At 40.5% G+C, this 22,312-nt stretch overlaps 1 protein-coding gene and 1 long non-coding RNA gene across 2 annotated transcripts; one reads left to right on the forward strand and one right to left on the reverse strand.

Moving 5' to 3' along the window:
- LOC126405505 (homeobox protein otx5-like) lies at positions 1-5,126 on the reverse strand. The gene is made up of 3 exons (XM_050069267.1): positions 4,351-5,126; positions 2,897-3,048; positions 1-2,614 (listed from the first exon to the last, which is right to left on the reverse strand). The coding sequence occupies exons 1-3, from the start codon at positions 4,448-4,450 to the stop codon at positions 1,982-1,984; spliced, it is 885 nt and encodes a 294-aa protein (XP_049925224.1). The 5' UTR covers positions 4,451-5,126; the 3' UTR covers positions 1-1,981.
- A 4,534-nt stretch (positions 5,127-9,660) lies between these two features.
- LOC126405552 (uncharacterized) lies at positions 9,661-21,500 on the forward strand. The gene is made up of 2 exons (XR_007571585.1): positions 9,661-9,767; positions 19,675-21,500. It is a non-coding gene; the product is annotated as an uncharacterized LOC126405552 (long non-coding RNA).
- The last annotated feature ends 812 nt before the right edge of the window (positions 21,501-22,312 follow it).

The raw sequence follows: 22,312 nt of genomic DNA on the forward strand, positions 1-22,312 counted from the left end.
TTTTAATGAAGTCGTTTAATGTCTCAGAAACATCGTAGCTATCTAGCATGGTAGTGGTGAGACTGGTCGAACACAGGAGACAAATGAAATATACAAAATAATTCATGTCAGAAAAATAAGCAGAGAAGATTATAGTAATGCAAAAAAGATAAAAGTACAGTAAATGATTAAGAAGCATGAACAGCATTGTATCCTATTACTGCTACTTTTATTGGATAAACCCCTGAGTTTGAAAAAAAAGAAGAAGAAGAAGCAGAAGAAGAAGCAGAAACCAGAAAAATATAAACAGAAAAAAATAAAAAGTTGGCAGTTTTATAGAAATTAAGAAAGAAAGAGATTCTGTTGGGTGGTGCGCCTGCGTAACAACTCGCTGCTGATAGCAGACATGATTGCATTTTCAAGTTTTAATATTTACAAAAGAACAAAAAAAGTATATTAGCAACGTCCATGTCAGCTGAAGACATAATATTAATGATAATAGTAATAATACTGATAATAATAATATCAACTTCAAAACAAATTACCACAATTTTTACTTTAACGAATTCACAAATTTTAAAAGAAACAATATTGTTTAAGTCTAATACAAAAAAAAAAAATCAGATACATCAAACACATAAAGTGGTACCCATCACATCTTTACAGGTCGGAGTTGAAAGAGGCACCAAGCGCTCTGTGCAAAGGGGGGGCTGCATGGCGGCCCAGTCCCTTCCCTTTCTCTGGTGCAGTCTTCTCTCCCATCAAACGCCTCACTGGAGCAGTTTATCAGCAAATCAGTTCATAATAAAGTCGTTTGTAGATTCAAGAACTGCTTCAACAATCCACTAACCTCATGCAAACACTGTGAGATGGAGTGGGGGGGGGGGAGTACTCGGCTGCCAACGGCCACAAAGCGACCATTGTTGCACAAATTGTCTGGAGGTGATCCTATTAAACTAACAATGCACGAGCCATTCTGCTAATGATTTCAACCATGCTCAAAGGCAACAGGTTTGTACTGCAGTCACTCCAGTGACCAACTCTACCCCCTCGGCTTGTGTCAGACACAGGCTGCAGGGGATCAGTATCACACAAGGCTACTGGGAATCATCAGCTTCTGTCTGCTAAACATTTTTCACGTGGTATTTAATTAGTGGCCACCCTGTAAAGACACCTGCTGAAAGTGTCAGGTTGGGTTAGATGAGTCGTTTGGCTCGAAGCTTTTTTGAGTCAGCTCGCTGATGAAAAGCAGCTTTTTTTAAAAAAAAAAAAAAAAATACATCACAGAAAATACAAGACAAAGTCTAGAAGGAAGAAATAAACATGAGACAGTTGTTGTGCTTTAACACGTCGATTTCAAGGCTCTCTATGCAGTAAACTTGTGGGTTGCTGAAACTGATGTGCTCTGGAAGCTCTGCTTAAAATGTGGTCCAAGTCGAAGCCTGTTGAGAAGTTTCTGAATTCAGCTCTATCAAACAAATCAGATGGACAAGATCTCTAAAAAAAACAAACTACTGAGTCTTCAATCAAAATGTTGCATTCTCTTGTCATCAGTATTATCTTTATACTGTCTTTAAATCACAACAATTTCAGCCCTAACACCTCTGAGCTGCAGAATTAAAGCTGTTGTTCTTTCTCACTAATTAAATTTTCTTGTACAGATATCTTGTTTTCCTTGAATGCAGCCTTTCCTTGATTTCCAGGCTGATTTGCTTAACTTAAGGAAAACTACTGTCATCTCTTTGTAACAATCACCAAGCCAAGCATCAACAGATCAGTTTACTTCCACACACATTTTTCTGAAACAGCAAAACAAGGACATTAATTCAGCTGATTAGTTCTTCAACTGATATGATTATTTGATTTCTGTGCCCCAAGGTCTCCTCCGTCTTCTAAAAAACAGCAAAAGTTAATCTGGGGTTCGTCACCCTACTTTGATTTTGTTCAATTTCTCACCCCTGACCCCTGACCCCTTCCCTCCCCACCTCCCACTTCTTGTTATTTACAAGACCTGGAACTTCCAGGAGTTCTGGTCTTTGTAGTCCAGACAGTCAGTGGCATTGAAATTGAGCTTCCAGGCAGCTTGGTCCTTGTAGTCTAGACAGTCGACAGCTCCGAAGCCCAGCGAGGCGGCTGTGTAGCCCTGGGAGGAGAGCGAAGCTGGGGACTGGCTGAGGGGCCCACCCATTGAGGAGGCTGTGATGGGGCTCAGGGCACCTCCAGTGCCCGACAGCTGCGGGTGCATTGGGGACAGGTAGGAGCTACAGTCCAGGCCAGTGAAGTAGGAGGAGGAGCCTGCGTAGCTCTGGCTGTAGGCCGGGGCTTGAGTGTAGGTCATGGGGTAGGTGGTGGTGCGCTGCATGCAGGGGGTGGTGGAGGCAGACAGGGGGTCTGGCAGCGGGGAGATGGAGGCTGGGCTCCAGATGGACACTGTGGCACTAGCAGAGCTGGGGGTGATGGCGGTGCCTGGAGGAGGGGGTGGAGGGCTGTAGGGTCCATTGGTGGGGTTGGCACTGGCCTCAGTGTTGGCGTCACGAGCAGGGGATGCCTTCTTTTTAGGGGGCCGTGGTTTGGACTGGCCTGTGCTCTGCTGCTGCTGCTGGCGGCACTTGGCACGACGGTTCTTGAACCAAACCTGGAGGATGGCAGGGGTGCAGGGGGTCAATTTAAAATCACTACTGAATAAACAAATCCAGATAAACAGTTAAACTATAGAAGGTGCTATTGTGGGGACACCTGGGTCTCTGGGTACCTGGTTGGGATATATTTCCCTCTCTCACACACATACAGACATTTCTTTCTTTTTGAAGAGCCATATGTATAATTATTATTATTTTGGCATAAAAAATCATTATTACATTGATCAAAGCATAATAAAATACTAAAACAGTCGTAAAACTGGTTTGTAATGTGTTACCTGCACTCGGGACTCTGGCAGGTTGATCTTGAGGGCCACCTCCTCCCTCATGAAAATGTCTGGGTAGCGGGTTTTGGCAAACAGAGCCTCGAGGATGTCCAGCTGTGCGCGTGTGAAGGTGGTGCGCTCCCGACGCTGTTTACGCGGGGTGCCTACAATGAAACATAAAAAGTTAAAGAAAAAAAATATTACTTTTATTATTATTATTATTATTACATTGTTTTTATGTTGGCATAAAAAAGATTGTTGCTGCACTATAGCTGTAACAATCTGTGTTGGTTCAAACATTTAACACAAATAAAAATTAGATAAATAAATAAATAAACCTCGAGAATGTCTACACAATCCAACAGGCCGATTAACTGGAAATATCACAAGTTCCAGTTTATTTTAGGGTTTTAAAATCCCTTAAAGTTATAATTAAAGAAGGCTATTTCAATAAACTCCACAAAATAAAGTTTCAAGGACTGCTAATGAATCAGCGAACCTGAATGACTTCTTTCTCTTAAATACTAAAATAATAAAACTTAACGTCACCCCGAGAATATCGATTTTTTTTTTTTTTTTTTTTACAGAATATGTCTCACAAAATACCCACTAAAGTTGAATACATTTTCGTTTCCATCATCATTTTCATCGCACCCTTTTGGCCTCTCTAAGAAATGTAGACTTGAGTCAAATAATTACTTCATGACTGATGTTTTTATTGGATAGAATCAAATAAAAATGTCTTATGGTTTTATTTCTCACAGTTAAGATGGTTTAAATCGAAATATACAAAGTGAAGAAACGAAAGTCACTCCAAAGCTTAGTTTCCGAATTTTAAAAATGATCTCAACTCCTCGTTGATTCAAACTCTAATCTGCGTCAAGAAGGCCCACCACGCCTTCTGTCATCGGTGCCAAACCTCGGCATAATTTCATTCAAACTCTCCTCTCAAGGATGGCAGATGCTGATCAGGCCAAACAATATAAGAAGTGTTCATTCATGAAAAGAAAAAAAACCATAATGCCAGAAGATAAAATACAATGAGAGTCGTTTTGTAAATAGGTTACATGATAAGAGCAACAGATTGGAGTCTGTGCTGATGTTAAGTCTGTGTGAGAACAGCCTGCGTTTCCATTCACACACGTTTTTTTATTGTTTTTTGACTCTGTAATCCGCTGAACTTATAGGTCAAGTGAACACATGTTCTGGTGGCTGAAGAATCAGACATCTATTCATAGTCATAAAGCATAACCTCTCAGCTAAATTAAAATATATATATATATATATACAAGTGAATTGGTGCTTTTTTAAAGAGCATTTTACGCGAACTTCAAACGACACTTTATGTGAATTCTTTCAGTGTCTGTGTTTCAAATTAAACAGTTTTCACTTGAAACAACAACGAAACGACAGGTTAAAAATTACTGGAACAAAAATACAGTCAGAAGTAATCAGTCATTACTTACTGGGGTATCCAACGGCGGCGGAGTGGAGCAGATCCATGCCCGGGCCGGACAGCGTTAACCCGTTCACGGCGTAATGGGGTTGCTTAATGTAGGACATCATGCCTCCTGCTGGCTTTAAAACACTCCCTCACTACCTCACTCTCTCTCTCCTTCTCTCAGACCGGGGGCCGGGTCTCCTATAGTCTCCAGGGGGTGTCTCTCTCTCTGTTTCTCCCTCCCTCTCTCTCGTTTTTTTTTTCTGTCACCCCCTCCCTCTCTGTTTTTCTTTCACCCTGGGTTGTTTGTCACTTGGTTGTTGTTTTATATTTTTCCTAGCTGGTTGTCCTTTACTGCCTTTGTAGGATACTCTGACTCAGTGCATCCAAACCAGGCACCTGTAACTGTGAGTCTAACAGCAGTGCGCCTTTACACCTGTTTTAACCTGATGCGTAAAACACCGCTGATTTAAAGACCGGGTATTTTACGCTTCTTCTACCAAAAGAAAAAGGACAACAACAACTGAAATCAACCCAAGACTATAAATAAAGACACCACATTAAAAATAAATAAAGGTTAACTAAAGAAGACCCGTGCCAAAGCGCAGTTTCTCCATCCAAGTCGTGCGTAATTGCGCACCGGCGTCGCCAGGTGATGAAAGGTACCAAACGCAGCAGTTCCACAGCAGTTTAGCCGGCTGCGGTGTGATGGGTGCTGAAAAGTGTCGGGGCCCTTGTCGGTACCTGGTCCGTGAGGAGAGGATCTGGATCTGCACAGTGGACAAGTGAGGCGAGCAAGAAGAGGCTGGCTAATTAGAAGTAACTTCTTACCCAAGTAGACACCCAGAGCCCTCCCTCCTTCTCGCCCTCCCTCTTTCCCTCCCTCCCTCCCTTTCTCGGGCGCGCTCACGCAGACGCACGCGCGCACACGTAAACGGTCATCATGTATTCATGTTGGGCCTGTAGTGCTATATATGAAGTGACCCGGTTTATTTTATATGTCTCATATTTGTTAAAACGTCCAGACCATTTTTTGTCGTCACAGCAGCTCTGTCACTGACACCTGCTGATTTATAGCCTGCACATAATTGGTCACGAGTAATTTAAATGATTAAAATGAGAAAGAATTTTAGACAAAATTCGCCTAGAGTTAGTTTGGCACTTGGCAAATTGACTATAAAACAATTATGGTGAATGTTAAGTTCCCATCTCAACCTTCATCCTCTTCTTCCCTTTTCCAGGTTTTATTGTTACGACCTCTTTTCGAAATTGGCCTCCTAAAATAATTGGGCGACCCTGCCTGAGTGTGGTGGCAGAGACAGAGCAACTGAGAGGCGGAGAAGGGGGTACAGGCCGGATTAGAAGTAGCACAAAGAGCGCGTTGTTCTGCTTTTAAATCCCCTTCTGATCCCCAACATGCTCCCTCCGGCCCATTCATCCATTCATTCACTGCAGTCAATAACAATAATAATAAATAATGATAATAATAATCATAATGTTCTGCCTTGTATCATGTCTAACACTTTATTGGTGGACCCACATAATTATTCTTGATGTAAATGTTGGATATTTACATAAAAGATATTTGGTGTCAAATTTACGCACCAAGCTACAGAGGAGGATCATGTATTATACAGGAAAATATACGCTACATATAATAATGTTTATAAATGAAAACGAAGCGGGCAACAGGTAGGCCAATGGTCTGCTAAAATAAAATGTTAAATATAAGTTTAAGTATAAGTAGCTGCTGAGTTAATTTAAGGCAAGAGAGGACATGTTTAATTTGTTTAAAGACTCCACAGTGACACATATTTCCATTGTTAAATCCTGGTCCAAGCGTCAGATAGTTGTAATAAAAAGTATATTTTGTTTTATTGTTTTATTCATTTCTTCACAATATTCCAGCAGAGGCCTCCAGGGTTTTGTTTGCTCCGACTCCGTGTGTATTCTGTGTCTCCTCTCTGTGTGCTAGTTAGTCCTGTGCCATCCTCCTCTACGGGACAATTTCACAGTGTCCAAAGCCGATTCTCTGCGCTTGTTAATTGAATCGGATTTCTTATAGTTTAAAATCCACACACACACGCACACACGCACGCACACACACAGACCCATGTAGCTACAGCCCAAACTGTATAAGGGGTTTATCTAGCTGTGTAAAGCCAAAGCGGAGATATAAAGACACACACAGAGCGACAGAGAGACTTTACCGGCGTGTTTGAACGTTTCTCAATAAAATGTCTTCACCTGCTGAGGAGAGTGTGTGTGGCTGTTTGAGTGCAGGAGGGCCGTGTTTGAGTGTGTGTGTGTGTGTGTGGTGATGACGTTTGGATACCTGCCGTCTCCGGTGGACGCTTCACCTCCAGGTACGTTTTGTTTGTTTGTTTGTTTGTTTGTTTGTTGATCTCGTGCTGTTTGGTTGCTGTAGCTCGAGCAGCTTGAGGTGAGCTCACAGCCAGCAGGACAGATATTGGAGTAACTGTGGGGAGTCCGAGGACAAGAATGTCTCGAGACCTCCGACTGGAAAAAAAAAAAACCCGGCGGGAATAGCGAGAGACCTCAGAGCGCGCGACACTGCGCGCAGCATTTCTGTGCGCGCGCACACTTCATGCACCTGCAGCCACCAGACTCCTCGGTTGCATTATATAGCAATGTAGGCTATTTATCATATTTAAAGCAAACATGTTCATGCACTTTACTTTAACAGTGATATTTGATTTAAAGGCTGCAGACTGTGAAGCTTTAAACAATAAACATATTTACTTACCTTGACCTATTTTATGTCTTAACTCAAACTAAAAATGGCTATTTTTTTCAGCAGCAGCCTCTTCATGCTTTATTTATCAATATAAAAACAATACACGATATCTTAAGATAATAGCAGGCCGAAAAAGTTGCAGTTAATCAAGTAATTAGCTTAATCCATCGAGTAAAATAGCGCAGGAAAATCACTAGGCCTACATAAAGTTTGGACAAATAGGCCAACAACAGGCCTTTAACTGTGGCATTTGTGCGCGCCAAAAATAAATAAATACAAATAATTTCGAAAATAACATAAAATGGTAAAAAATAAAAATAATTAAAATTTAAAAATTAAATAAAAATACATTAATTTCTAGCTCTATATGTCTTTAAAATATTGTGACATTGTAAAATATTGAAAATAATAGAATATGCATGTTGGGAGGGTTATTTTTAAATTTTTGGCTTACAGATTACTAGTTACTCTGTTAAAAATTTAAGTAGTAGTAATATGTAATGTAACTATTTTAATTACTCTATTAAAGTAATGTAACGTATTACATGTGATTACTTTTCTACCAAATGTTTTAAACTGGGCAACAAAACTGAAAAATGTCCGAAAATAATATACCAAAAGAAGGCATTCCTGTACAGTAAAAAGATGTAAAGCAACAGATAAAATGTTAAATTCTACACATAAAGAATGTATCTGGATGTAACTCCTTTGTAATCACCAACATTTTGATCAGTAACTGTAATCTAATTACATACATTCTGGTTACTTCCCACCACTAAAGATATGAATGTTGCTTTTGAGTAACTGCAACGTTTCTTTACAATAAAAGTGATTAATAAATGATTTTGGGATAGGAACACTGTGCAAGTATTACATTAAATTACACCCTAAATTTAAAAGTGGAAAAAGCACTGGACAGTCACACATTGTAAATATAGAGATGACATAATCTCTGGTTTACACAGCATATGCATGATAAAAAGATGGTTCATGTTTTTTTATAAGACAGAATTTTGTATTGTGTGTTAATGATGCAGAACAACAACTGCTCCACCCAGCTTGGTGCAAGGTGCTGGGAACATCAATAAGTCCAAACTGGTAGAAAAGATGTGCAGTGTTTCACTTGATTGTTGAGTTTTCCATCTATTAGACCTTCATCAGAGCATTATGAGCATTGGTTGAAATGTATTCAGTGTTATCATTTGACATTCTTTTCCCTCGACAAGTTACAGAGTAAGAAAAGTTTAATGTTGTGGGGGTTGTTTTATGGTTATATTTACATAATTATACATTGCCAAAGATAAGTACTATATATTAATGCACTTTAAGATTAAGATTATATGTTTTATTGTTGCACGACATGTGATGTTTTGTGGTTGTTTGTGTGGAAATGGCTCCGTGCTGAAGGACTGCTGATAGTCTGGACGCACTAGGACCCAGAGCAGACACAAATTAAGGACAACCAGCACATAAGAGGCTTAGTGCATCTAATCTATACTCCTACACACACACACACACACACACACACACACACACACACACAGGGCAGGCATTTCATAAACATCCCATTTTGAAACAAGCACGCATACACGTCCCAGAGGCAAACACAGCCATTGTATTTTCATTTAGTTTTCATTTTCTCCAAACTCTTTTATTCCCCTTGTTGACCTGAACTTCCATCCCACTTGGTTGAAGAACATTTGCCCATATGCTCCACTATTTCCCTCGGCCCATTTCATTAGCAGACGTGTATGACGCGTCCTTTGATGGCTATGAGGCAGAGAGCAGTCGTTCTAGACAATTATAGTATAAGAGGGAACATACAGTCTTCCTCGTCCGTGTGGTCAGTGCATATGCATAGCTACCTGCGTATATACTGAATGTTTCAGCAGCTTGTTTTACTATTGAATCTATTGTAGAAACACTCAGATGGATCAAAATGAAAAAGGATTTCAAATTAAATGAAGTTTGACTCAGACTTCACTACAGTCATCATTCTGATGAAGCTTTCTGGACCCTTTTTATGAACAAAAACTACTGTACAGGCCTCGTTTTTTTTCCCTGAGAAAACTGAGAGTAATGAAACCAAATTTTCCCAGAATCCTCCCTGACAAAGCAGCCTTTGTTGTGTATGCATTTTTTATTCCAATCTGCTGTTTATGATGATGCCCATGATGAAAACATGAAAAGAGGAAAGACTCCTAATCATATTTGTGTCTCCATTATTGAATGATTAACGACATAAACCACAGAACACGTCCCAAAAGACCCAAAATCACACACGCACACATGCACACATGCATTATATAAACACACTAACACTTTTCCAGCTGTTAAGTACCTCTGACATCATGTTGTTCGATACACACACACTGTATTTTTGTACGTGTGTGCACACTGTGTGCTTATGGTGTGTGTGTGTGTGTGTGTGTGTGTGTGACAGTTACACACTCACACACACACACACACACACATACACACACACACACGCACAGAGTTCAGCCGATTTATCATAATATGCTTTATCTGAAAAGTAAGTATCTTACCTCGGGATAAAGGGAGGAAAGAGGGGTTTGTGGCCAGATTGACAGAGGAAGGGTGGATGGAGAGAACCGAGCTCTCGCTGCACAGGGACAGAAAGCAGGACCTTTGGTTCTGTGGCTGGATCGATCACTATTGATAAGGTAACTGGGCATTATGGGACGGGAAGGAGTGGAGCTAACAGAGAGGGCCACAGTGAAGTGTGTGTGGGTGTGTGTGTGTGTGGGTGTGATGGAGAGGCAGAGCAGGAGGAAAGCATGTGGTCGCTGTGAGGCACTGGTGGAGGTGAACATGGTTACTGGAGGAAACTGGGTGGAAAGTTACGGATGGGGTGGGGTGGAAGGAAGGAAGGAAGGAAGTGAACGGGTGCGTGATGATCAAACAGGGCAGAGATAGGTGGAAGAAGAGAGAGGGAGAGGCAGATGGGGAAGGGGGGTATGGGAGGAGCGTTGGAACAGACTGAGTCTGAGTTTCTGAGGGTCTTGCTTTGAAATTTTTCTTGGTTTTGCTGTTTTAGATTTATAACAATTGATATGCTGCATTTTTGCTTTTGAAATCAGTTTGATTTTGGTTTTAAATGGATATGTATCACATTACTGCAACTGTCTTTATGCTCATATGGTTAAAAAAATGTCTGTGTGTATGTGTGTGTGTGTGCTTGTGTGTGTGTATCGAGGTCACCGTGTGTCAACTCCTCATTAAAGTGATGTGAGGATTACTCTGCATGAGTCCAGGCCAGACCATGTGTCTCTCTGCACAGCACTCCTCTTCCATCTAACACAATGGGCCATATGAGATGATGAAGGTCCCATGCAGGTTACATTAAATGTCCCTGCTGTTAGACTGACATTACATGCCATTAGTGTTTGTATAAGTGTATGTGAGCATGCGTGTGTCTGTGTCCATATAGTAAGACTTGTCAGCAGTCTGTCATGGGTCTAAGCTAAAGATAAACTCAGGCTGCGGACGCTTATATAATGATGAACTACATAAGTGTACAAGTCTACCTTCTCTATTAAGTATATATATATAACCTACAGGGTTATGTGAGTGTTTGTTTACTAGCACTACCAGCAAAAGCTTAATTATATAAGTTAAGTTTATGTTGCTCAGTGTTGATCATTAATAGTGTAGTGCACATAACAAACCTAAAATATTACCTAAAATAATAATTGTTATCTTTTGTAGTTATATCTCAATCAGCACAAATAAACAACTTACAATCAATGAAAATATGAAACAAACAATTAAAAATGTTCTACTTTTGTACTGTGCCCCAAATGGCTTTTGCCTTTTTATATTCCCTTACTCGAATGCTCTCTCCACACAACATTTCCCTTATGTTCAATTTCTTTGAATGTTAAAAAAGAGGGAGTTGGAGATTTTAATCTATCGCCTGGGTCTTCAACAGGTGGTCCCTGACCACTAAAGGGGGTCCACAGAGTTAAGCAGGGTTTATATGCCATTGTGAGCATTTATACTTGTGCGGTCTGTGTCACTCTGCAGTTACACCTCCTAAACACTAGTTGGCGGCGGAGGTTTCTGTTAAGTGCTGTAAAGTTTAGTTGATTCTTAACACACCCAAAACACACATAAAACACGCATAAAAACACACATTAAACACACATTAAACACACGTTAAACATGGCTTAATAGCAACAACTTCAAACACAAGTACACAAATCAGCTTCACTATAACTCGCAGCATTCACAGACAAGCACTTGTCTTTATCTGGACACATTTTCCCCACAAATGCAACATGCTAATGTTTTTAGCACAAGCCTATGGCATTTTACATTGTACAAATTAGCCTAGCAGCTAGCAGACTTTTCCTCTACTCATATAAAACCAGGGACAACAGTAACATTTAATAAAGATAACAGTACATAATTTGGCTCCATTACAACTCACAAGGTTCACCGACAAAACAACTTTCTTATACTAAACATGTTTTGCAAACAAATGCAACATGCTAACGTTATTAGCACAAGCCTATGGCATTTTACATTGTATAAATTACCCTAGCAACAAGCAGAGATTTCCTCTGCTCATATGAAGTCAGGATAAAACACACACAAGACTTAAAATGCTATTTTATGGAGGCTTTATTGTTTTCACAATTTATTGTTTATCTGTGAAATTAAAGTAAATAAAAGCTTTGTTTCCACTGAGGGTTTCAGCTTACAAAAATAGACAGGAGGTGTGCGTCCCCATGACGTGTAGTTAGGCTACATTTTTGGGGAGGTGCACGTCAGGCTACGTTGTAGGCTCAAAACACATTTCATTTACAATGCACAATAATAATGACAGGCTAAACGTTACCCATGAAACCTTGCGCAGTTATGTTAGCTGGCTAGCATTAAATCACTGTGCGGCACCTTTTCATAACTACGAGGTAAACTGGTTACATACTGAAACATATTGGCCAATTAGTTGTATTTTTATTCTGAGCGTAAATCATTCGTACGAGCCATAATTTTTGTAACTTTTCGAGCACGAATCTCTGATACACCGTCTTCCTCAGAAACCACCCGTGAGAGTGTGGAGGGTGAGGCTAATGCACATAGCCATGCGACAACTGCTGCTGACTTAGCAGCTACAGGCAACCGCAAACAAGAGATGACCCAAAAATATTCAGAGAATTATCTCAAGTGCAACTCAATAAGCCTTGGTCTGAAAAATGTTGAAGACTTCTGATCTACAGGAAGTTCTGCCACTGCATGAAGTATGTTGTAATAACCGTACCAAAGCTTTTTGCTCATTTATGGTTCTAGATTTGTAAATATATATCATGTGTAGTATTTTTCCCCAGTTATGCTTTCACACAATTTAGATTTAAGGGAAAAATCTCACACCCATTCCAGTCTCTCCCTTCATTCATCTATTAACTTATTTGTAGATTATTTTTATATGCATTTTCGGCTTCAGCTCAGAGTAAAGAAAAGAATTGCAGCAGGAACATGCAGCTTTGTGACTGTTAAGCCAACAGGCCACACAAACAGTGGCTGGTACCATCCATTGAAGGCCGATGCTCAGTCAGGGTAACATGGCTCCCAGGAGGATGACTAATTGACTGTAGCAACAGCCTGTAGTGAGACGTTATTTCCACGACTGAGGTGTGTTAACCAGCTGAGAACTATGTGGTTGTTCAAACTTCAGTTCAGGTGACATTTTCTTCTGTTATTAGATATATTTCACAGCAGTCTTTGGTGCACGCGTCGTGTCTGTGACCATGAGTTCATCTGTAAATAATGTCTGGCCTCAGCATCTTGATCAATTTCAGACAGTGGACCCCCTGCGGCGTGGATGTGTGTGTCCTGCTGTCTTCTGAGAGGAGACAGATCTCTAATCCACTGCAGACAGCGGCAGGTGGTGTGTGTGTGTGTGTGTGTCCTCTGTCATCATTTAGCCCCCTCCTTAACCACTGTCTGGGGTTTTAGCAAGTTAACACCTGTTCATGCCCTCATACTCATACACTTCTAATTAGATCAAATGAGCAGTGTCAGTTGTATTTGTGAATCCAGGCTGTTATTACGGTGAATGTTTTATTCTAACACTGGGAGTGCATCAGATGTTTCTGTTCAAATTACCTCTATGAAAAAGCTTGCAACAATTATTTACTGTAGGCTAGTAAAACACAGCTCCATGACCATTTTTAATGGCAGCAGTGCGTATTCTTTAAGCGTTAACTGGTAACTTATCAGGTGACTTGTCTCTACAGTCAAATTATTATTCACTGATAATTCATAATGACAAATTGTAAGTCCAGTCAAAACACCACCAAAAAAAGAAAAGAGAAATATTGATTAAATTTCCTTAAATATATTTAATTCAATAATTCAAATTGTATTGCAGTTAAGTTGGTTACTTTTTTAAATTTTATTTTATTTTTTGAATTTTATTTCAAAACTTACAAAGATTTAATTTATTTTATTTATCATTATTATTATTAATTTTTATTTTTCTTTATTTTTATTTTATTTTGTAGAACTTTTTTTTTACATTGTACAGACTTAGGTGATGCACCATCTTGAAAATAATTTATTTCGCTTTTGGGCGATCAGGTGTATGAACAAGATATCTCACACACACACACACACACACACACACAGAGTCTTCAACTTGTTAAAACAAAGCTCTTCGAATATGCATTCATGCGTGGTTTCATATGCACTGCCTTATGAAGGACTGTGTGTGTGTGTGTGTGTGTGTGTGTGTGCGTGTGTGTGTGTGTGTGTGTAAACCCCCTCTGGGCATGTGTTCTGGGAGCATGTGTGTGCTGGTGCGGAGGGGGACATTATTGGTGTGGGTTCGAGGTGGGTGGGGTGAGTTTAAGTGTGTGTGTGTGTGTGTATGTGTGTGTGTGTAGCGTGGTACAGTAGCTTGCAACCCCTACCCCCACCCCCACCACCACCCGCCTCCACCTGCACCCCCACCACCCCATATGGCAGTAGACAGCAGTAGTAATCATGGAAGTGGAGCAACAGGCCCTGAGCCTCACTAATCCTCTGCCACACTCCGACACGTGCCACACTGATGCATATACCCACCCTACACACACGCACACACACACACACACACACAGAAGAATGGTTATGGAAGATACACTTAATGCACATACACACTGCATGCACAGCAGCACACAAATGGACAGAATAAAATATTGTCCATTATATTGTTTGCATTAAATGTAAATGTAAAGGCCAGGTGGACTTGCTGCTGGTGCCTGAACAAACCCTGGATTAACTTGCATCATTAGGAACACTATGTCAAACACACGCACACATACACATCTTGTGACTTGCAGCCACTATTTGGCATGCAGGACCTTTAATGCACCATCTCTCACTCTACCCACAGCATGAGTGTGTTTAAAATGTACACAATTTATATGTAATCTGTTTTTTTAATGGGGCTATAGCGTGCATGTTCATTTAAAACCTGAGTAGTGCAACACACAAGTGCAACATGCTTGTAGAAAAATCACAAAGAGTGCTTTTTGAAACACACACAAGAGCACATGCCCGCGCACACACAAACAGAGTCACACACGCGCTCAGTGCGACACGTACACACACAAAACCTTTTAACTGTGACGCACAAGGAGACAGGGCCACAATGGCTCTCTTATTGTTAATTGGCCGTTTAATCCTGAGGAATGCGTCTGATTAGTACCCGCCGGTGGGTCAGGATCTTGCTCAACACTCTCCTTCACAATGGACAGGCTGTAACAGAGATCTGGGAGTGTGCATACACACCAGTGTGCGCACAAACACACACAGACAAAGGTGTGCACAAAGAAACACACGATCATGCATCGGCACATGTGTGTGCTGACAAGTGGGGCCACAGTGGCCTCACATACCCCCTGCGTTAACACATACGAAGTGACCACACATGTACACCAAACATGCAACTTCACTGTAGAGAAGCTGAGGATGAACAGATGCAGAAAAATGTCATTTAAAATTTTAAGAGAGGCTCAAACACCTCTACACCATCTCACCTTTACATTTAGCTGCATGTGTTGTCTGGATTGTTCGCCCTCAAGTTTCCTTTACATGAACAGTGTGTAGCATGTCGGGGGATTTAGTGGCATCTAGCAGTAAAGACTGCAACCAGCTGAAACTTCTTCCGGTCAGAATTATTTCTTTGTTTCTTGAGGCTTTTATCCACAGAGGTCTCTTCCTCTCCAAAACAAATGGACCAGGTGTATAAAACCAGTAAACATAGTGAATAAAGAAGTTTCATGTTATAAATCAGTGTTTCTCCGACCCTGTTCGGCTCATTGGAGATGGACTGCTAGCACCTGCAGATATGTGATAACTTAAGATCCAGACGTTCGGGAGGTTTCTACCGGGAGACGAATTTTCCACAGAGGTCTCTTCCTCTCCAAAACAAATGGATCACGTGAATAAAACAAGTAAAAATACTGAATAAAGTAGTTTCACATTAAAAATGTTTCTCCGACCCTGTTTGGCTCACTGGAGACAGGCCGCTAGCATCTTCTAATGTGCTCTCACCTATTTTTTCTGATAACTTCATGTGTGCTCACCTTATGTCAGATTCAGATTATTTCAGATGTTCAGAAGTTTTTACAGTGAGCTGAATTATCCGCAGAGGTCCCCTCCTCTCCAAAACAAATTGACACAGTGATTTAAAGTGGTAAAAACACTGAATAAAGCAGTTTCACATTACAAAACAGTGTTTCTCTGATGCTCCTTGGCTCATAGGAGACAGGAGCTAGCCCAGCACTTGTTAATATGCACTCTTCTTTTTCCTCTGATAACTCGAGATCCAGGGGCCAGCCACTGACTTTAAGTTAAGATTCTCCTTAAAGTCCACGTTAAAGCATCTTAAAATAAAATCGGTTGCACAAAACACATCTTTTCTTCAGATTTCTTTAAAATGTTCTCTTAAGTATTTCAGATGTTCTTCTTATCTTGGTCTTATACTTAAGGTCTCCCTTTAAATTAGTTAAACCATTGCACAAAAGACTTTAGGTGTCACAAGCTTGAGGGCAAGCAGTGGAAACTGTCATATTTTACCACTGTAAAATCTCTTTCAATGCAGTAAATGCCATAACATTTTTACTTAACTAAGGGCATTCTTTGCAACACCCTTTAGTAAGTCCCTCAGTTTAGGAAAAATTAAGTCTTAGGTGTCATGCTTATGAAGAAAACTTAAGGTGTGTTGTGTAACTGGCTCCAGACTTTCAGGAGGTTTTTACCGCAAGCCAAATTATCTGCAGAGGTCTTTTCCTCTCCAGAACAAACAGACCTGTTGATTTAAACATGGAAACACTGAATAAAGTATTTTCACGTAAAAAAAAAGTGTGTTTTCCGATGCTCTAACCATGGAGGGGCTGCTAACCATGGTGGCTGTCATGAAAACGCAAATGGCTCTATCCAGAGCCAGTGTTTGCTTTGTCCATTTTGGGGTACTGTAGAAACATGGTGATCTCAATAGATGAGGACCTGCTCCCTATGTAGATATAAACTGCTCATTTTAAGGTAACAAAAACACAATGATTCTTAATTTCAGGTGATTATACACTAAAGAAAACATATTTATTATAATATATTACATTTCTGACCATATTTACCCCTAAATCCTACACACTGGATCTTTCAGGGCCAGAAAGTCACACCACAGACAGGCAGAGAGAAATTATTTTACATATTAGTTTCAGAACATTGTGAGCTTCTTAGCTCACTAACACACAGTTATGCCATCTATTCGACCATGATCACATCTGACTGTGCCGTATCACCAGGCTTTTGCACCACAATGTCGCCAAAGCAAGCTGCGCTCTGATTAACTTTGATGCTGATAAGGGAATCCACTGTTTGTAGTTATTCTTTTAAGAAATCGGCAAAGTTTCACTGACCGGGCCCTAATGTTTGTTTTGGGGTCGCGGTGAGGGGTGATGCTTGGAGCATGCTACAGTGGTCTGCGTGCACCACAGAGTCCATTGTTCCTCAGCATGTTTACTGTAGTGTGAAGAGATCGAAACAAACTGAAGGAAATTAGAAACATTACAGCAGGAAGACATTTTGAACCGTTACCAGTAAGGGAAGAAACACACAGCGAGAAATGGACGATGGGACGTCAGACTGGTTGCAGGTAGATAGGTGGGGTCAGAGGTGACGTGGCTCTATGTGTGTGTGTGCTTGTGCGCGTGTGTATTTGTGTGTCTGTGTCTGTGTGTGTTCTGTAGGAGGTCCAGGCGGGCTGCATCACTGCTGACACACTGCTGCTGGTAAATCCAGCTTAGTGTGTCTAAAACAGGCCTACGAAATCTGCCACAGGGCCCCTAATGCTAGGGCCGCTGTCACCCTCAATCACTCACACACACCTAATCCCCACGCCGTGACCCAACACACACACACACACACACACACACACACACACACACACACACACACACACACAGCCTGGCTACCCGATGCCCTGGGTCCATTCAGCTTGGCAGGCAGTCCCAGTACCAGGAGACACCAGCCACAGGGTCAACATTTCATATCAGGGGACGGAGGAAGGAAGGGGGTGATGGTGGATGGAGAGGAAGGAGAATGTGGTGTGGAGGAGTAGGAGTCTGAGGACTTTGGACGAGGAGGAGGTGAATAGGTGGGGGTAGTGGTCGACGTGAGGCGAGAGCAGGTAGAGGAGCAGAAATAGGAAGGTGGCTAAGGTAGAGGGAGGGTGGGAAGAAAAGCACAGCAGGAAGATGGAGGTAAGGGATGTGAGGTGTGGAGGGAAAAAAGTGCATCCATGTCTGTGAAAACATGGATGCTTAACACACATCTTCCCCCTCAGCAGCACAAACGATCTATAAAATCAGCACAGTTTCAAGGTGGACACTCGAGTAGAGTAACCAATTCTTTTCTCAAATGTCTCCCTCTTTGCTCCTCAGATATGACGTTGAATAATGTCCAGATAAGTGTTTTTGCAGAACATTATGATGCCACATTGAAGCTGACCTTAAACCTTTTGGAAGTGTCATCACCTCATTATCATATCCTATTAGACATTTGGCTGAAATTTTGTCATGATTATATTTGAATTCTTGAGTTATGGCCACCTTTCAACCAACAAATTCTAATCAGTTCATTTATGAGTCCAAGTGGACGTTTGTGCCAAAGTTGGAGTAATTATCTCAAGGTGGTCTTAAGATATCACATTAACAAAAATGAGACAGATACAAGGTCCCATTGACTTTGACCTTTGAACACCTTCAATCTTTGTGAACATTTGTGCCAAATCTGAAAGAAATCCCTTGAAGTGTTCTTGAGATATTGCATTCACAAGAATGAGACGGAAGAGGTCACAGTGACATTGACCTTTGACCTATAAACACCAAAGTCTAATTAGTTCATCACTGAGCCCAAGTGGACATTTGTGCCACGTTTAAAGAGATTTCCTTGAGGCGTTCTTGAGATATCGTGTTCAGAAGAACGGGACAGACCTGAAAACACGATGCCTCCAGCAACAGCTATCGCCAGCGTGGAGACATAAAGTACTGAAAACAGTTTATTACTGACAAGATTTTGATAATAAGGAAAGAAAACAAATTAAAGTAAGGAGCTAAGTGTCCCCCAAGACATTAAGCTGGACTCTGGGTCACACTAAATTAAAGCCCTACACTAGTATTTGGAAAGACTGTCGTGTCATTCATAGTAGGTGTAAAGCTGTAACTACCACAATGCCAAGAGTGAGAAAATATGAACTGCTACAATGAAAATTTATTAAATGATAATGTGAAAACAACGTGACTATGTGAAAGGGGTCACTCATAGTGACCCTAAAGAGAATTATCACCTGAAGCTGCAGCTTTACGAAGCTTTACAGTGAGTTTCAGCTCATTATTCAGCTGTCTGACCCATAACTTGTTTGATTTACTCTCTCCGCTCAAATTGTTGTTTTCGGCCAGTAGGCTTAAAAAAAGAGTTAATAACTGCTAGTGACTAGCTGGTGAAGATAGTGGAACATTTAGCAGCCAAAGAGTCTTACTTACAAGCACCCGGTGGACAGAAACTCCAGATGAATGATAATGTTGCTCAGTAACTGTTTGCTAACATGTGAACGCCATATGAACTTGAAAGTTGATGATGCTTCGTCTTCTTTGTTCGTCTGTTTCCACTGAGGCCAAGAGGCTTAAGTCAGTTATTTTAAATGATAAATGTGGCAATGTTTGCGTAAGACTGTTTAAGTTCTTCCCAAAAGTGTATTGTTTAAAGGCTCAGACACACCAAAGGACGTCAAAGACTAGTGGCAACCACGGGCAACTGTTGCATCACCTGTGTCTTGGCTAAAAAGTTGCACTGGAGCACACCCCAAAGACTTACATGACTTGTGTGAATAATCTAACTGGAAATGACAACATGCAGTGCATAAAACTTTGACATGTTGCATTATTGCTGTGGTGTGCATGAACAGTTTGAACTGTCTGGACGTCACTTTGATTCTGATTGTTTCTTTTTCTTCAGCATTTATGCAAAATGGATGCCTGCTGGTCCTAACTGTGGTTTTCTTTTTTTGTGTTTTCCCAGGTTACCATGTGCATGAGGTGCCAGACATGAGGAGGAAGAGACAAATGTGAGACGTGTACAGCTTTGAATCACCTGTCAGAACACCAACATTCTTTCCAGATCTCTTTGTATTTAAAAGACCTTTTAAGGCATTTTATATTTACCAGTATCCTGAAAACACATATACTGTACATGCAGTGATTTATCTCAACACTTCACCCATGAAACGCTCTCACCTGTGAGGTAATGTAGTCACAGAGAAGAATTAAGTTAAGAGGCCTATCAGTGTAACTGAGGAGCATCTTGCAGTTGTAGCTTTAAGGAGACTAGCGAGGCTTTTTGCTGCTCTCGCTGAGAATCAACGATACAAGCCTCTCAGCTTAAATCCTAATTGTGTCTGCAAACAAACTGAGTATCCGCTATTTAACTATCCCTCCGCTCACAGAAGTGAGTAGATGTGACAGATTAATCATATTTACTGGTTGATCCACAAAAATTTCCCACTCTTTGGTGGCCACAGTTTTTGCCCTGGGAGACTGAAATTTGGCATGGAGGTCAAGTGTGTGTTTGTTTTTATGACAAAACTTAATAGAAAGACACACACAAATACACATACATTCACACACATTATTTTTCCACATAGCCTTTTATAACTCATAAACCAGTTGACATATGGAGGCATTACTGGACTTATGAGTGTTTGTGAGATTCTGTGTGTGTGAATGCATGAAAGACAAATAAGTTCAATGACACAAACTCAGGTATAAATCAGAAATCCGTTTATAGACTCCAAACTGTGCAAAATGCAGCAGCAAGACTTCTAACAAAAATCAATAAAAGAGAACACACTACTCCGATGTTCATGACCTTAACACTGGCTGCCCATTTGTTTACGGACTCATGTTAAGATTTTACTTGTTACTTTTAAAGTCCATCATGGCCTGGCCCCAGAATATATATCTGAACTGCTGTCCCCGTACCAAACAGCGTGCAACCTGTGATCCTCAGGCAGGAACCTGCTGACTGTTACTGCCACAGGTTTAAAATGGTGATGGAGTGTTTGCTGTTAGGGCTCCTCAGCTGTGAAACAACCTGTCTGAGGAACTTCAGCTTGCTATGCATCTTCTTTTAAATCACTTTTGAAAACGTATCTTAGGCGAAAGGCTTTCCGATAATTTCTCCTTCAAATTTTTAGAAGTATTTTTATTCTTAACTGGTGAGTTACACTCTTGACATTGCACTAAAGTCTTGCACTGCTCTATTTTAGTTCAAATTCACCCACTGCTTTTACATTTTCCATTATGGTTTTTAATCGTCTATTGTTCTTACAAGTTAATTCCTTTGTCCCCCTTACATTTGCCTGATTAGTCAAAGATTTTTTTTTAATTTGTAAGGCACTTTGTACAAATAAAAATAACTTAGAGGCAGCTATTGCGAATTCATGCTTCTTTGTTAATGACCTACAATATTATTCTTACCTTAATAATAAGATAAAAATATAATTCAGCCTGCCAGTCATACCATTATAACCTATCTGGAACTTGGAACCCACACTTAAAAACAACTCTTGTCATTTTCAGATCTACCTTCATTATTACAAATACACAGAAAATCTGTATAATAACTCTTATTCATATACCGTAATCCCTCACCAAATGCCTTCAGGTAAGTAAGAATGGAAAAAAGTCTTATCAGTGTTGAATAGATAATATTGGAATAATTTTGTGTATGTGTAATAGAGTTTATTTTTGATGTCAACCCTGTAAAAGTGATCAAATTCTGAAAATCTATAGCATTTTCCTTCAATGTGTTAACTTCTGTTTTTAATAAAGTAAAAACACACTCCTGCTCTCTGTCGCTGTCTGATTCCTGTTTAAATGTGACTGTGTGTGTGTGTGTCCAGAAATGCATCTACATTCAGATTGCTAGTGACACTCAGTAATCGAACAGGACAGTGATCCGTATCCACAGATTGGTGGGTCACTGTGTTGGAAACTCAGTGCCGGAAACACACTCGCACACACGTACGGAAGCATACGTAAGAAGACGTCTTGCCAGGATTGGCTGATTGGCTGTCTGACACAAACACAAACACGCAGATCTCCGAAGACTCGGAAGTGTAATTGTTTACAGGAGTCGAAATAGGTTTCCTCAAATAGAAAAGTACACAGAGAAGTACTGAATTCTGCTGTGAGAGGACTAAGAGGCTGAAACAACACTGCCATCTAGTGGTGTCATAAAGTACCGTAAGAGAACCTGCAGTACAGTGGAGAGGATGGATGATTAACAGCTTTGGGGGGCCAGCATCTAAATTGTAAAATACATATTAGGGCTGTCAATGGATTACAATATTTAATCGTGATTAATCGTAAATTAATCACAAACTTTTTATCTGTTCTAAATGTACCTTAAAGGGATATTTTTCAGGTTTTAATATTCTTATAAACATGGTAGTGGACACATATGCTTGCTTTATGCAAATGCATGCTTATTATTATTGCAACAATCCAAAGCAATGACAAATACTGTCCAGAATATTCTCCAGATGAACCCCAAAGGTACTGCATGCTGAAAAAATATGCATACCATGGCAAACTCAAGCCCAACAAGCAACAACAGATGGACATATTGACATGAATGTAACATTACCTAGTAATGC

The sequence above is a fragment of the Epinephelus moara genome, chromosome 2 (assembly GCF_006386435.1).
Source record: "Epinephelus moara isolate mb chromosome 2, YSFRI_EMoa_1.0, whole genome shotgun sequence".
NCBI classification, from domain to species: domain Eukaryota; kingdom Metazoa; phylum Chordata; class Actinopteri; order Perciformes; family Serranidae; genus Epinephelus; species Epinephelus moara.

Excerpts from the sequence above, each read along its gene's own strand:
- LOC126405505 (XM_050069267.1), bottom strand. The coding sequence starts at position 4,450 with ATGATGTCCTACATTAAGCAACCCCATTACGCCGTGAACGGGTTAACG. Across the intron at positions 3,049-4,350 it reads CGCCGCCGTTGGATACCCCA|GCACCCCGCGTAAACAGCGT; the intron begins GTAAGTAATGAC and ends GTTTCATTGTAG. Across the intron at positions 2,615-2,896 it reads TGCCAGAGTCCCGAGTGCAG|GTTTGGTTCAAGAACCGTCG; the intron begins GTAACACATTAC and ends GCCATCCTCCAG.